Source organism: Mercenaria mercenaria, chromosome 8 (assembly GCF_021730395.1).
Source record: "Mercenaria mercenaria strain notata chromosome 8, MADL_Memer_1, whole genome shotgun sequence".
Classification (NCBI taxonomy): domain Eukaryota; kingdom Metazoa; phylum Mollusca; class Bivalvia; order Venerida; family Veneridae; genus Mercenaria; species Mercenaria mercenaria.
Window position 1 is genome coordinate 24,225,052 of NC_069368.1, and position 14,198 is coordinate 24,239,249.

Consider the following 14,198-nt stretch of genomic DNA (forward strand, 5'->3'; position numbering starts at 1 on the left):
AAATTAGAGAAACCGTTAGCGAGCAGCTTGGACCCTGACCAGACTGCGCGGTTGGTTTTCTCATGGTGCGGCTCATATGGCTCTTTTTTATTAGATTTTAGAACATGCATCGAATATTTGAAGACTAAGATATTCTAGGTGAACACTAAAATTTTGTAAGTTAGTTCAAGACGTACCTCTACGCTCGCATATAAACCCAACTTTACCAAGGTGTTCTGTATAAGAACGTTATACATATTCGCATTAATATTGCATATAGTGATACAATTTACGTTATTAAAATAATACATGGTTGATACATTGGAGTATCAGTCCAGAAGCCAATGGGCTCGATCTCTAATGGACCATGAACATATCTTCTTGGGATACAAAGTAGAAGCCGAGAAAAAATAATGTAAACTTGATTCAAATATGTGAAACATATTTGAATCAGATATTTTTCTCCTAGATAAACAGTAAAGTTTACCCCCACCCCCATGGTTTAGCCTAAATATCGTAATAAATCGATGAATAGCAACTTTATTAGATTGATGATAAATCATTATATCAAATTTTATATTTAATAAAACTTAATCATATTTTTGATAACACTGGGATCTTTTTCTTTCTTTATTCAAATCACCTGTGTTAACCTTTTGTACCGCATAACTCTGTTGTTCACATATTTACATGACAGATAATTTAATAATGTCACTCAAATTCCTCCCCACTAAATGCGTAGCCATTTTTGCGCATGATTATAATTGTACTTCCCTTTTAACTTTTCATCACTTTGTTTTTGGAGGAAAAAAAGCCATGATACCAAGCATCCTTAAACTCCGTTGGTGGTCCGATTCTGTGATGACGTCATTTTCCGCGAAGCAGTTTGATTGGACAGTGGTTTATAAATTTTCCCACACTGCGCAAATGAATGAAACGGAACGTGAAAACAGATTCGTAGGTATTATAAGTCAGCGTATTACAACTTGCACGTGGATTTTAGTGAAATTATCGGAAACCGGCAGATCAAAAGTAACTTCAAAGGGTGCCGACAACTGGAATATTATCTGACTGGGACAATGATGCTGTTTTGGTTGCGCGTATAGTGCTTTTTAGGTTCATTCGGAAACAGAATCTTCTTAAGTTTAAATAGTACATTAAATTCTCGTATAAAAGATTATGATTCTTCCAAGTTGAAGAACAGGACAGTTAAAAATTAAAATGAAAATGGCAAACATTGATATAAAATAATAAAAAAAAAAAGAAAAGTGTGGACGTGCGGTGAAAATATTTGGTGCAAATTGAGACATCTTAAAACTGAAAAAAAAATGTAAACGATTAACGATGCCTACATGTATCGTATATCTAAGGTCCGTAAAAGGAATATTAAAAATTAGATATTCATCTATTTAAAAGATTTATGTTGCTATATGACACCAAAATCGCGGATAAATCTATGAGTGAATTCAATTTACGGCGCTTTTAGTGATACAAATTATTTTAGGTATCAGGTTCTAGTTAGGTAGATAATGTTCGGTTTTAAAGAAACATATCTTTTCAAATTCCTTTTATATTTTGCGTTGACATTGCGCGTTTGTGTGTGCGTCCGTGCGATGACGTGTCCGCCGTGCGATCGAATACATTGCTCACCGAAGAGTGCGTCAAAACTGGAGTGCCGTGGCGGCACGACTACCGGTGTGTGCGGTTGTTGCCCGGTGTGCGCACGGGTCCAGGGAGAACAGTGTGGCGGGTACTATAATTATCTCGGAAAATGTGATAAAGGACTTTATTGTGAACCAGTTTCTAAGCGGAAAAGGGGCCGAGTTCATAAAAGTAAGGAACCAGAAGGGATCTGTAAAAAGGGTGAGTACCATTTTGTGATGTGTCACGATAAAAGACGCCCCATGGTGAAAATAGAAAAACTTTAGTGTCCAACTCCTGTATGTGTATTATATCTTTGCCAATCAAGACGTTTACTTATAGTTTTTGAGTTTTCATAATTATCCATGTAAAAGACAGCGACCAGTAAAAACGTAGCACACTGTCCTAAGTTACTTAAGTCCATTTTAACTTGAACGTACAGTTTCATTATAATGGTTGGAATATCCGTAATCGGATTCTTATAATGTGAGTTATAAGAGAGTTTTTTAGTCCAATCTGACAATTGTAAAAAAAAAAATTAAGTATTTTGGAGAAAACTAGTACGAAATGATAAGAGGACAAAACTATTTTGGTATAATGTTAAATGTGAATAGCTAGATTTTTAAATCATCTATTGGATCGATAAATTTGTTATATAAATTATTATCTATTCCATTTTGCAGACACACGCAAATGTGTGTACTATCGACGATGCATTAATGATAAATTTTATATTCAACTGTATTAAGATAAACGAATGATGTAATTATTTAGCAATTTCTTCCAACTATTAAGACAAAAGTTGAGAGGGGGAAAATGAGAAAAAGCACAAAATGAAAATTCTGAATATTGTTTAGTTGATAAAAACACAAAACGTCCAACTTACCTCGGCATACCCGGCAGACACCAATTATTTTGGTGCCAAAATTGATGAAATTTGCCAAATATATAAATTTTCACGTATAGAGGGAAACGGGATGCAGAAAGCTAGAGACGGTTGCTTAAGGGTTTGTCAACAGTGTATTTTCTGTTGATAACAGAAGCACCAGACTGAGTAAGAAAAAAGGTCAGTTCTTCTTTTTGGGCCCTTTTATCGTGACAGATCACATATATATTTTAAAGTTGGCTACAGTAAATTCATATGTTTTCAGAATAGCTTACTATCATTTTACAAATTTATAAAGTCAATGAAGTTTTCAGTAAGGACTCTCACACCCATCCGCTTCCCACCCATCCCCTAATCCCCAAACAACAAACTCCTTGCAATTTAGAAACATAAATATTTACCATGCCTGGTGTTTAGAATTATGATTAATTAAGTGTATACAAGAATAAAGTGGAAAATTATCGTTGCCTAAGTTTGTCTTCTTTTTTTACATCGATTATCGATAAAAATCTAATCAAAGTTTATTTATTCCCGGAAAGTATTTAACAAAGTAACATAAGCTATGTACATATCTAATTCTGTTCAATACATTATCGCTACCTAACATGAAGCTCGATTTGTTTCTTCTAAAAAGGGATTATAAGCTTCATGTTTCAGAATTTTATTCTTATGACAAAAGAAAAGAAAATTGTGACCGGTATGAATATGAGTTCTACCAGAACCTAAACATGAGTAAAAAATAAGCCTTTGATAATATATAATGTTATAATTCAGACATGTGAATATTCCGTGTATACGGAATGGTAAAATCAGTAACTTATGTAGTCAGAATAAAGTTGATTTCACAGTGAACACCCCACTACCCCCTCCTCCCCCTTCCCCGTCCCCTCCCTCCGCCCACTTACGTCCATGCCTTCCGTAAACTGCATCCTCATGATCCTGTATACAAAGCAGAATGGTTAGACCTTCCTGAAAAAGAAGACTGTCCTTGTACCTCATCTTTGAAGTTGATTCCCAAGTAACAGGAATTTGAAGAAACGCATTTAATTTTTAATCGAACCCAAGTAACAAGAATTTGAAGAAACGCATTTCATTTTTTACGATTCCTGCGTTTGGTCATATGACTCCAAACAACGATTTCCCGTACTAAAGATTTCTATGTAATACAAGTAACGACCACATTAATATATACATTGTGTATTAGGAAATAACAGACTGACAGTGCAGATGTATTATCAAAAGAAGAGACACAAAAAATGTGAACAATCTTCTTAATCATTTTTCTTTTCATTTAAACCTGTCAAGTCTCGTGACATTTTAGTCAGCCTGACGAGATTATTGAATCACTTTTCCACATTGTTAACATAATATGACATACAGCTTTATACCTACGCGCTTATCATACAGATTAGGGCGCATTTTCAAACACAACAATAAACTGAAGGAAAACCTGTTTGTGTTTTAATTTTGCAATAAAAATAATTTGTAGAATGTTTAAATATCAAAGAGCTTTTCTTTAAAGTGACATGACAAAAATGTAAATTTTCTTCTACTTTTGTATACCTTAGCGAGTATGTATATAAATATGTCATAAAGAGAAGAAAATGAAATCTCAACGTGCCCTGTTATATACTTTAAAAATTCTGATATGTATATTAGGAAAGAATGAAAGACATTCTATGTTACAGAGCTTTTGTAATTGTGGTTCGTCGTGAGCCCTCCCTAAAACACATATAAAATAAATTGAGAAGAAATATCAAATATATGTTTTTGGTGCAGTATGGTAGGAGTAGATATTTCATGTTGAATAATTTCACAGCTACAAACAGTTACATCTATTAGAATGACTTCAAAGAAAGTATGTGTTGCATCTAAAATCACAAAATATACATAGGCGTAGAAGCAGGTAGTGGTTCGAGGGAGGGAGGGGGCAAGTTGGGCAGGGCCCTCTCCCAATTTTGAGAGTGAGGTCTCAGCATATGCTTGCCCCCACCCATTCCATCCCCGTTTTTCCAGCTTTTGATTTGGAAACTGATTTTTCTCGGAAATAATAGATAAAAGAAAATAAGCCAGTCTGTGAGAGCACTTGAATGTACTGAGATATCGTTGTCCATTCGCCCCCATTCGCCTCCCAACTTTGAGATCTATCTTACCTCAATGGTATATATATATATATAATAGACTATATACAATGTTATTTTCTTCTATTATGATAAGTATTAATAAAGCAGCTTACAGCACTTTTTAAATTTTTTTTAAAGGAAGCTTTCTAATTTATATGTAAAAATATAGTCTAAAACTTGCTAAAACTGTTTATTTTAGATGCGGTATATAACGTATTTACAATCTGATATGATGTAAAGTTGTCCCTGCAATGTAAAAAATGAGACCTTATAGCTGTGAAACTTGTGAAATAATGACAATAATTAATATTCTGGATGAGTTTTCAATGATTTGTTATACTGCATTTGAGCCGCGCCATGAGAAATCCAACTTAGTGCATATGCGACCAGCATGGATCCAAACCAGCCTGCGCATCCGCGCAGTCTGGTCAGGATCCATGCTGTTCGCTAACGGATTCTCTAATTGCAATAGACTTTGAAAGCGAACAGCATGGATCCTGACCAGACTGCGCGGATGCGCAGGCTGGTCTGGATCCATGCTGGACGCAAATGCACTATGTTGGTTTTCTTATGCCGCGGCTTATTTTATCAATTTGAGTATTTCTTAGTGTCGTGCAACCTTTTATATGTATTTCAAACCCGTTCACATCTTTGAACGAGTACCTTAAAATGTGACTAAGGGACCGAGTGGTTAAGGTGCTTGACTTTGAACCATTTGCAAATCACTTCTTTGGGTCTGAGTCCTGTTAGAGTTGTGATAAGTAGACTTTGTGGAATACCGATGGTTCTATCCACGTTTCAGCCCATGCCTAAAAAATACGTTGGCTTCCACGACCAATAACAGCTCAATAGGCACCACGAGACCAAAATTGTGGTGGTGTAACTGAAAAAATTAACATGCGGCTGAGCTAGGAAAACATACAATTTATATTATATGACATTATGATCAAAGAAATTATATCAGTAAAACATTATTTTACTCTGGCTTATACAGGATGGAAAATCCCCGTGACATTTCGGTATTGTACATACATTCAGGTAACATTTACTTATAATTTCTTTATTTTACTGATTTTGATAATTTTAAAAAAAGCGCCGAAGGCAAAAAAAATGGCGTTCTTTCCTCGGCGCAAAACGTCTGCCAGACAGTCTCAATACTTTTTTCAGACTCTTCTCCCAAATGTTTTTTTTTTTTCACGGTCCAAATGTGTAGGTAATGACACAGTGGGATTTGAGCAATGTGTGTACGATGCAGGAAGGCGGCGTGTGTTGGCTGCCTTGTATATCATCTCAGAGAAACTATAATTTAAATATTCTATATTTTGGTCCATGATGATGCTTAAACATTAAAACTTCAAGAAAAAAATGAGTGCACCTTTCAGAACTAAAGCAAGAATTTAAAATAGAATGAAAGATGAATAAATGTACTATAGTAACTGCGTAAATATCTGCTTTCTCATCACACGATAAAAATCATAAGCATTCGAGCAATTTAAACTTGTCGTTGGCAAAAATATTTTAACATCATTTTCTGTATTATTTATTATTATTATTTTCTTAATCTGACGTTGATGGATTATGATGCTAAATTTCTGCATTTTCAAATCCACTGAGCCAGTCAGCTAATGTTTGAAGCACCGTAACGAGGTTTTTATTGAATTTCTTCTTTCGTTTGCAAGATAGATCTAGATTCGAAGTCTAATCCTCATTAGTGGTGGAATTATGTTGAATCAATTCCGTTGAAGGGTAAAAAGTGTTTAATTACAGGAAAGTCCACGTATAAAACATCTGGACGATTAAAATTGATGCATGTGTATGTTATTTTCATGTTATTCTGAAAGTGTCAAATAAATTCATCAAAGTTGCAAGTTGTCGATTTTTTTTTTGGATTTTTGTGTGTGTGTGGGGGGGGGGGGGGGGGGGGGGGGGGGGGGGGGGTGCACAAAGCAGCGAAAATACCCCCCCCACACACACACACACACTACTTGATATATTGTGAACTGTTTGAATGACATCTAAAAACCTAGGTACAGAAAAAAGGCGGGTAACATGAATAAACATTTTGCAGTCGTAGATTTGAACGGTCGAAACAACGAAACTGTGATGGCGAAAGTTCGAAATTAGTTCGTGCTCATCGTCGTACATTTGACTTTTAACCGTCGTGATTTCGTTGTTTCATCATTTCAGCATCGTACAGAGATGTTATGATATTACTGTCTGTGAATTATGGGGTTAGCCAAAGGTAAACTAGTGTTTCGGCAGTATTGTTTTTATTGTTTTTAGTGTAACTGTAAACAGAACTGTGCGCAAGGGCGACCGGAAAGCAACGATGTTGTAAACTTGGATCGGCGATAGTTAAAAATCGAAACGTTGAAAGTACGATTATTAAAGTATGAAATAATTTAGACTTTTCATCGTCGTAGATTCGTTGATTCGATTTTTGAGTCGGCTAAAGGCTGAAAGCCTTTTGACGAGTCCTTGCTATGCAACGATTCTCTAAATGGACCAAATAACCAGTGAAGGGATGTAGTTCCATTAGATTTCTCAAACTTCAAACAGTTCACTGCATGAATGAAGTTAAGTTGTGTCAATTCCCTTTGCTATGACCAATATACGATGTAATCTGTCATATTTTTGACTTGTAATTGTGCAATTCTCGAATGTAACTCATTAAGCATAAATGTGCATTTTAAGAATTGCGCAGGCTTACAAAGCTTGGGTAACATCCAGCGAAAGACAAAAAATAGTTCCAGCAGGGCTCCAGATAAGATGCGTATTAGCGTAATTACGTATAGAAATAATGCAAATACGCATGTCTAATAATTTCTAAGCGTATAAAAACGTATATAAAATTACAGAAACGCACACAATGCTTTTTTAAAAACAAAATCTGAATCGTCTGGATGCGTTAGGTAACATAGCCGATCAGCCTTAATTCTCCCACATTGAACGTAAACACGCATCGTATGATTTCTATAAACTTTGCGTGGGTTGAATTTTGCAGTCAGTAAACGGATAAATTATCGGAAGAAGAAGCTCTTACTGGTTTGTTTAGTTACTACTGATATTAAAAATGATATTAATTCTTATTTTTCGAGAAATAAACAAATCGGCGAAACATTAAATTGTATTTTCTTGTAGTTTTTGAAATCGAAAGTAGATCGTCTATGTTTGGCGAAACGAAACAACTTTTTTATGAAAAGATTTAAATAAGAGGTAATTTAACCGTAAACTTCAATGTCAGATACTGCCAATTGCTGCTAAATGTCTTCGTATCATCACAATTTGTAAAATATATTGTTCAAACTGGAGAAAAGTGTAATCGTATCCGGATATAATATTTTGGGTAAATATCGAGCTGTGTTATGAAATTTTAAGAAAAAAACTAAAAACAAACTGAAACTGGTAGACTATACTGTCAGTACATCAATCATTAGCCGACTCAGGCCATTCAGGCCTTTGATTCCACATCGTAGTTTTAGTGTTTCATCATCGTGGTTCCGACTCTTTACTATCGTAGTTTCGTTAATTCTACAATATCGCACCTTCGTTTTATGCGGCGATGGCCGTAATGGGACACCGTAGTAAGTGGATATTACTTTTTAAAAATAAAAAAGGTTACAAAAATTTTAACCAGGCAGCCTCTTATTACTATCCCTTACAAGTAACTTATTTGACGTCCAAAAGCAATCCGAATGTCATATGTTCGAACTCCTGACTGGGAGGTACCTTTCTCCTCATGAGGGGCCAGTCAAACTGAAACTAGTGTGGGAGTGCTATTTTGCCATCGGTCTGTTTAACTCTTAGCTTTCTGACGGCAAGTGATTATGCCTTTGCGACCAGTGCAGACTAAGATCAGCGTGCACAACCGTGCCGTCTGGTCATGGTCTGCACTGTTCGCCATTCAGTCAGTATCTTTTTGGTAATCACCCGTTTTAACAGTTAATGGTGCTGTCCAAATCGGAAGATGGACAAGTTTCATCGGAGAAATTTAGCAGCGTAAATTAAAACAACCATCATATGTTGGTGTTTTGAGAATTTGACGATAGAATGAATGTATGATAAAACATTAAGCGCAGAAAACTGATATCTGTCAAGCATGGTTAATAAACCCGTTATTAATTTCTCCGCCAATTTTGCCGACTTTGATGTGATGTTTGTGTTACAAAAAGTCGTCTCTTCTTGAAACATTTGAATAATAATTTTTGTCTTGCAACGAGATATCATTTATCAGGTGCATTCCGTTTTATCATTTGTGACATAACATATCATTGAATGACGTCATAAAAAGATGACCTCTTTAGTTAATATTTTGGTATGCAAGTTAAAATGCTGCTGCTACTGCTGCAGCAACTGTTAATGATGAAGATGATGATAATGATGATAAAATTAATAACAATAATATTAATAGTAGTAGTAGTAATAATAACAGTTATAATGATTATAATGATTAAAATAACAATAACAGTAATAGCAATTGGAATTACTAAGGCTTTAGGTAAATGAAAGACTTGGTAAATAGGTAATATAAACTGGTCAGTTATGTCAATAAACCCAAAAAGTGTTGATTTTTTTTAATTCATTCTTTTCTCCATTGTGTGCTGTACTTGATTCTATAGTATGACAAAATTTGCTACGAAAATTTACTCTTAGTCTTATCGTGTTACCAAAAGGGTCATATCATTCACGCGCAAAACTACGAAATACTAAAAAGATATCACAATTCATTTTTTCCTTGTTTCTGTTTCTTCCTTTTTATCTTTTTTGTTGTATTTTGTTTTATGGAGTAACTATGATATTTTTTTCGCAAGGGGGGAGTGATTGATATATACAGGTCCCGACTACGGAAAGTAAATTCTCGTCAAAATTTTACAATTGGGATGTATGGAAAAAATAATTGGTGGCCACTGACCCCAAGTTTTGCGTAAAAAATATGGTACTTCGCGTAGATAGATCCAAGTAGTCACTTTCTTTGAAACGTTCCTTTTCTTTGAGGGACTACAAAAAGCAAAGATAAAATATCAAATGCTGGTAAAATTCTAACTAAATGTTATCTGATCAGCATACACAATGGTTGCATTTTTTTTATAAGACATGACGCCCAAAATGTCTTAACTTTGAAGTTTTTATGTATATTGGAGATCGTGCTTGATTTTATTTCGCTTTAAAATCTAAATCCACCTTATGACATATTTTCTTTGACAGTTACAAAAAAAGGTCTTCGAAGAATATACAAAATGTAGTTCCATAAAATGTAAGAAAATTTGTACATTTTGACAACACGTTTATAGCAAAAACACGATAGTTAATAAAATGAACCGATACCAACGAATTCATCCAATCGTTTTATTCCATTTTATTTTATTTCCCAGCGTTCCTTGTATAGAAATGAGTCAGAAGCTGTAAAAGTAGAAAGGGTAAAAACTCTTACGACAGAAGATCTGTGGCAATAAAATAATTCATACATTTCCAAAAAATATTGACAAAACGTGACAAATTTCATGATAATTTCCTGGTTTATGAGGGGATAAAGCTGTACACAGTTTGGTAAATTCAACGAATTGGAATAAAATAAATAAATTATACAATTGATAACTTAAACATATCACTATCCAAAATGTCAAGACGCTAAATAACATTTTCGAAAGAGCAGGGGGCTTCCTTTAGCCGTATTTAAGTCGTCCTGTCTTAATATATCAATTTAATGTTTATTTAGCATATGAACATATGAATATATGTAATTAAAAGTTTAAAAAATAGTTTTATTGTAGCTATATGTATTATTTCGCTTTTAAGATTAAATCGACGATGACGCTTTTTGTTTCTATTCGTCATAATATTATGTATATAAATTGCCTTCTTGTCCCGAGAAATACACTAAGATTTTGTAAATCATGCTGCTGAGATATCTGGTTTCGATATTTGTTTGTTTTTCGATAAAGAATTTCTTTCTTATTTGGCAGAATTTTTTTCTTTATTTCAACGACATTTAAAAAAAAATCGCCGGGTTAGTTATCAAAACTAGCGTCCCTTCCGTTCGTACCAGCTGTAATTCACAGATCCAGATAAAAGTCCTATACCATCGTAAATGTCTCTGGAGGGCGGATGCAGTGGTCCAGAAGAAACACTGATTTTTGAAACCAGAGGTCGTGAGTTTGAGCGCCCACTCATCTAACTAAAAATAATATTAACTGAAACATCTCAACAGTATTTTTCTACCATAAATTCAAAACTGATCAAAATATTTTGAAAACTTAAAAAGTTCACATTGCCATCCACAGATTTCAGTAGACTGGTGTATATTTTTTATAAATGGACTGTCTCATTTCTAAACAGAAGTCAAAGAAGATCCTTCTTGCGGAAAATTTGGATTAAACGCTGTCTCTCTTGATCACACCATTTGCTTTGTTAAAACGGGAAAGCCTCGAACAGTGTTAATTCGCACTGTATGTATGTCTTCAGATTTCCTAACCGTTATCATGCTGGACACGACTGATTCTGCCTTTGTGACCAGTGTAGATCATGATCAGCCTGCACATCCGTGCAATTTTATCAAGATCTGCACAGTTCGCCATTCAGTCAGTATCATTTTGTTAAGCACCCCCTTTTAACAGTTAATGGTACTGTCCAAATTGAAAGATGGACAAGTTCATTATAGAAGTTTAGCAGGGTAAGGGCTACACATAAAGAGTAGTGTTTATTTTTGTCAAAGTGTGTTCATATTATGTATAATGTATTTACATTCCTCCCAGTACATACAAAAACCCACTCGAGCTGCCGTACGCTTCAAACTGATTAGTCTGGTGAAAAACTATTTAATTTTTACTGTAAACATTTTGAATTGTCTATCCGTCTGTAATTAAAATCAGTGTGTAGACATTGTAAAACTTTAAGAAAATATTTATGTTTCTTGACTTGTGCCATTTGGATGTAAAACTAAAGCCATTCGAGACTTTTAAATACCACATAGATTCTATTAACAAAGAAAGAAGGAAAAACAGAATGAAAGAAAGAAAGATAAACAGGTATATACGTATTTTCAGCTAGACAGAGAAACGAAATATGAAAAAGCTAAAATAAAAATGAAAGAAAGAAAGAGAGACAAACAGAAAAATAAATATTTTAGACAGACAAAAAAAGAAAGATAAAAAGGAAGGAAGAAAGAAAAACAAACAGATGGATACTTATATTTAGACATACAGAAATAGAAAGAATAAAAAAAGATTGAAATATAAAACGGCAAACAGATAGATACATGTATTTAGATAGATAGAAATACGAAAGTTATAAAAACTGAAATAAATAAAAAAGAAAAAGAAAGAAGAAAGAAAGAAAGAAACGCAAACATAGAAACGTAAAACGGCAGAAATTGAGATGACAGAAAGAAAGAAAGAAACAACAATAAAAATGTGACCTAAACCTTTATTTATGCTTTAAACGGCAGAAATTGAGATGACAGAAAGAAAGAAAGAAACAACAATAAAAATGTGACCTAAACCTTTATTCGGGCTACTTCTATAAAAATATTTTTTATACACGATTGTGTGTCTATTATAATGAGATACTGACAAAGAGTTGATATTTTTCAGTTTTAATCAAAAATGCTTACGTTAGAACTCTGAGAATATTTTATAATTGCAATTTGCTAAATATTTTTTGAAGGAAATCGTATATGATGATAATAGGCCAACAGCAAAGAAAAAAAAAGATGTTAGTAATCTAACTATTATTTTATTGTGCCATTTAGATATCATCTTTTTGTTGTTGAGAGAAAGGTTGCGGAAGACCAGTCTTTTTTTTTCGGAAAATAGAAAGTACTTTCAGCAAGCTTTGTTTCAGTCGAAAATCAAAAGTACAAAAAAAATATTTACTGTCTACTGTGTTAACAACGCAGTAGATTCTTTATTGAAAATATAAGGCTTTACCAAATAATATCATATTTACTACTTTGTTTCGTACATGTCAGATAAAATATTAGACATAATAATATTTATGGTCTTCGATGCTATATAAATTAATTTATGAACATAAATTGATTATTTTTTATGTGTCCCTTAAAAACACTATAATGTACTTTTTGACCGGGTATATAACCAGATCCAGAACCAGACATATCTAGCCGTAAAATTCCCGATTAGACATATACACTAAAATTATTCTCAATAAAAATTGATTCGTGCAGTGAAATTGTTCTGAAATTTTGGATTAAAAGATAATAGAAAATTACAGAGATAATCCACCTGTGCGGTCTTCTGGTTTTAAGGAAGGGGAGCTAAATTCAGAGCCATTTTCTTGTTAGAAACTAAAAATATTTATTGATCCGTTCCAACACGAGATCCGGTACAAATGATTCCCAGTTTTTATTAATATCGCAGATAGATATGTTTGATAAGTCTGTCCTATTTTTGTCCAATCAGAAACTGCCATGTAGTATTGTTTTTTAGAAACGTTGATAAAAAGAGATATTTTGCGTGCAAGACCCAGATCCCTGGTCCCGCTTAAAAGGTCGAAAATTTATTTAAGTTTTCTTGCCCGGTAGTATCTTGTTAACAGAGTAGAACAGAATGGACTGCATGCATATTCAGATATTTCTTGCACGAACTGTGCCACCCTTATAAAAAGGTTTCAGATCATATTTTTTTCGTCTGGTCTATAAGTTTTTAATGACAAAACGAATATTCAATAGTTAGCCATGTGCAAGACTCAAACCTGTACTTCAAAGGTCCAGATCACAGAGGTCAAACATTTATAGTCATTTTTTCTTGTCTAGTCAAAATTCTTTACGTTTTAAAGGAAATTCAAGTAATATGGCACTGCCATGCAACATTTTAGGCCCATACCCTTAGCTCAAAGCTCAAGTTCTCTTGCAGGCCCAAGATTTCACGTCATTTTTTTCTGGTCTATTACTTTTAATGCACGGACTGATATCTAGATAAAATTTGTATAAAATGTAACTGTAAAATGGCAATAAATCTTGTCCAGGATCCACATCCTTGGCGCAGAGATCAAGATCACAGAGGTAAAACAGTTTAAGTCATTATCCAACAATATACGAAGAATAAGGGCTATATTGGAGCTAACAGGACGAAATTCAGGCATGACCCAGGCCTCAAGGTCCAAGATCAAGGTCACAATTTGAGATGAAAAGTCAAAAAGCATAATTTCTTTTCAGCTGGAAATCTTTTAAACTTTTGGAGAGATTTTTATAAAACTAGAATCACATTATTATGAACCGCATCAAAATTGTGTGCAGAGCGCATGCCCATGTCAGGTAGACAAAGTTCGACGTCACACTTTGAAGTCAAAGGTCAATCAATTTCGTGTCCGTTCTATAGCTTCTAAACGGCTGAAAAGAATTCCATAAAAATTAGCATCAATTGATAACCTCGTCAGGAAGATTCGCTGAGCTTATTATAGTGATCACTAGGTCCAATGTCAGTGTCGCACTTGGAGGTCAAAGTTCAAATAGCTTTAATCATGTCCGCGCCGTAATTTTCTAAAAGCCTGGAATGATTTTCATATAACTAGCATCAAATATTTACGTCATCAAGCCAACATTCCCAGTGCAA

At 34.0% G+C, this 14,198-nt stretch overlaps 1 protein-coding gene across 1 annotated transcript in view; it reads left to right on the forward strand.

The window, feature by feature from the left end:
- Positions 1 to 756: 756 nt before the first annotated feature.
- LOC123522869 (uncharacterized) overlaps positions 757 to 14,198 on the forward strand; it is a 39,245-nt gene continuing 25,803 nt past the window's right edge. The window contains exon 1 of the mRNA XM_045300357.2: positions 757 to 1,842. Within this exon, the coding sequence (XP_045156292.1) occupies positions 1,509 to 1,842 (334 nt within the window). The 5' untranslated portion in view covers positions 757 to 1,508. The remainder of the gene's footprint in view (positions 1,843 to 14,198) is intronic.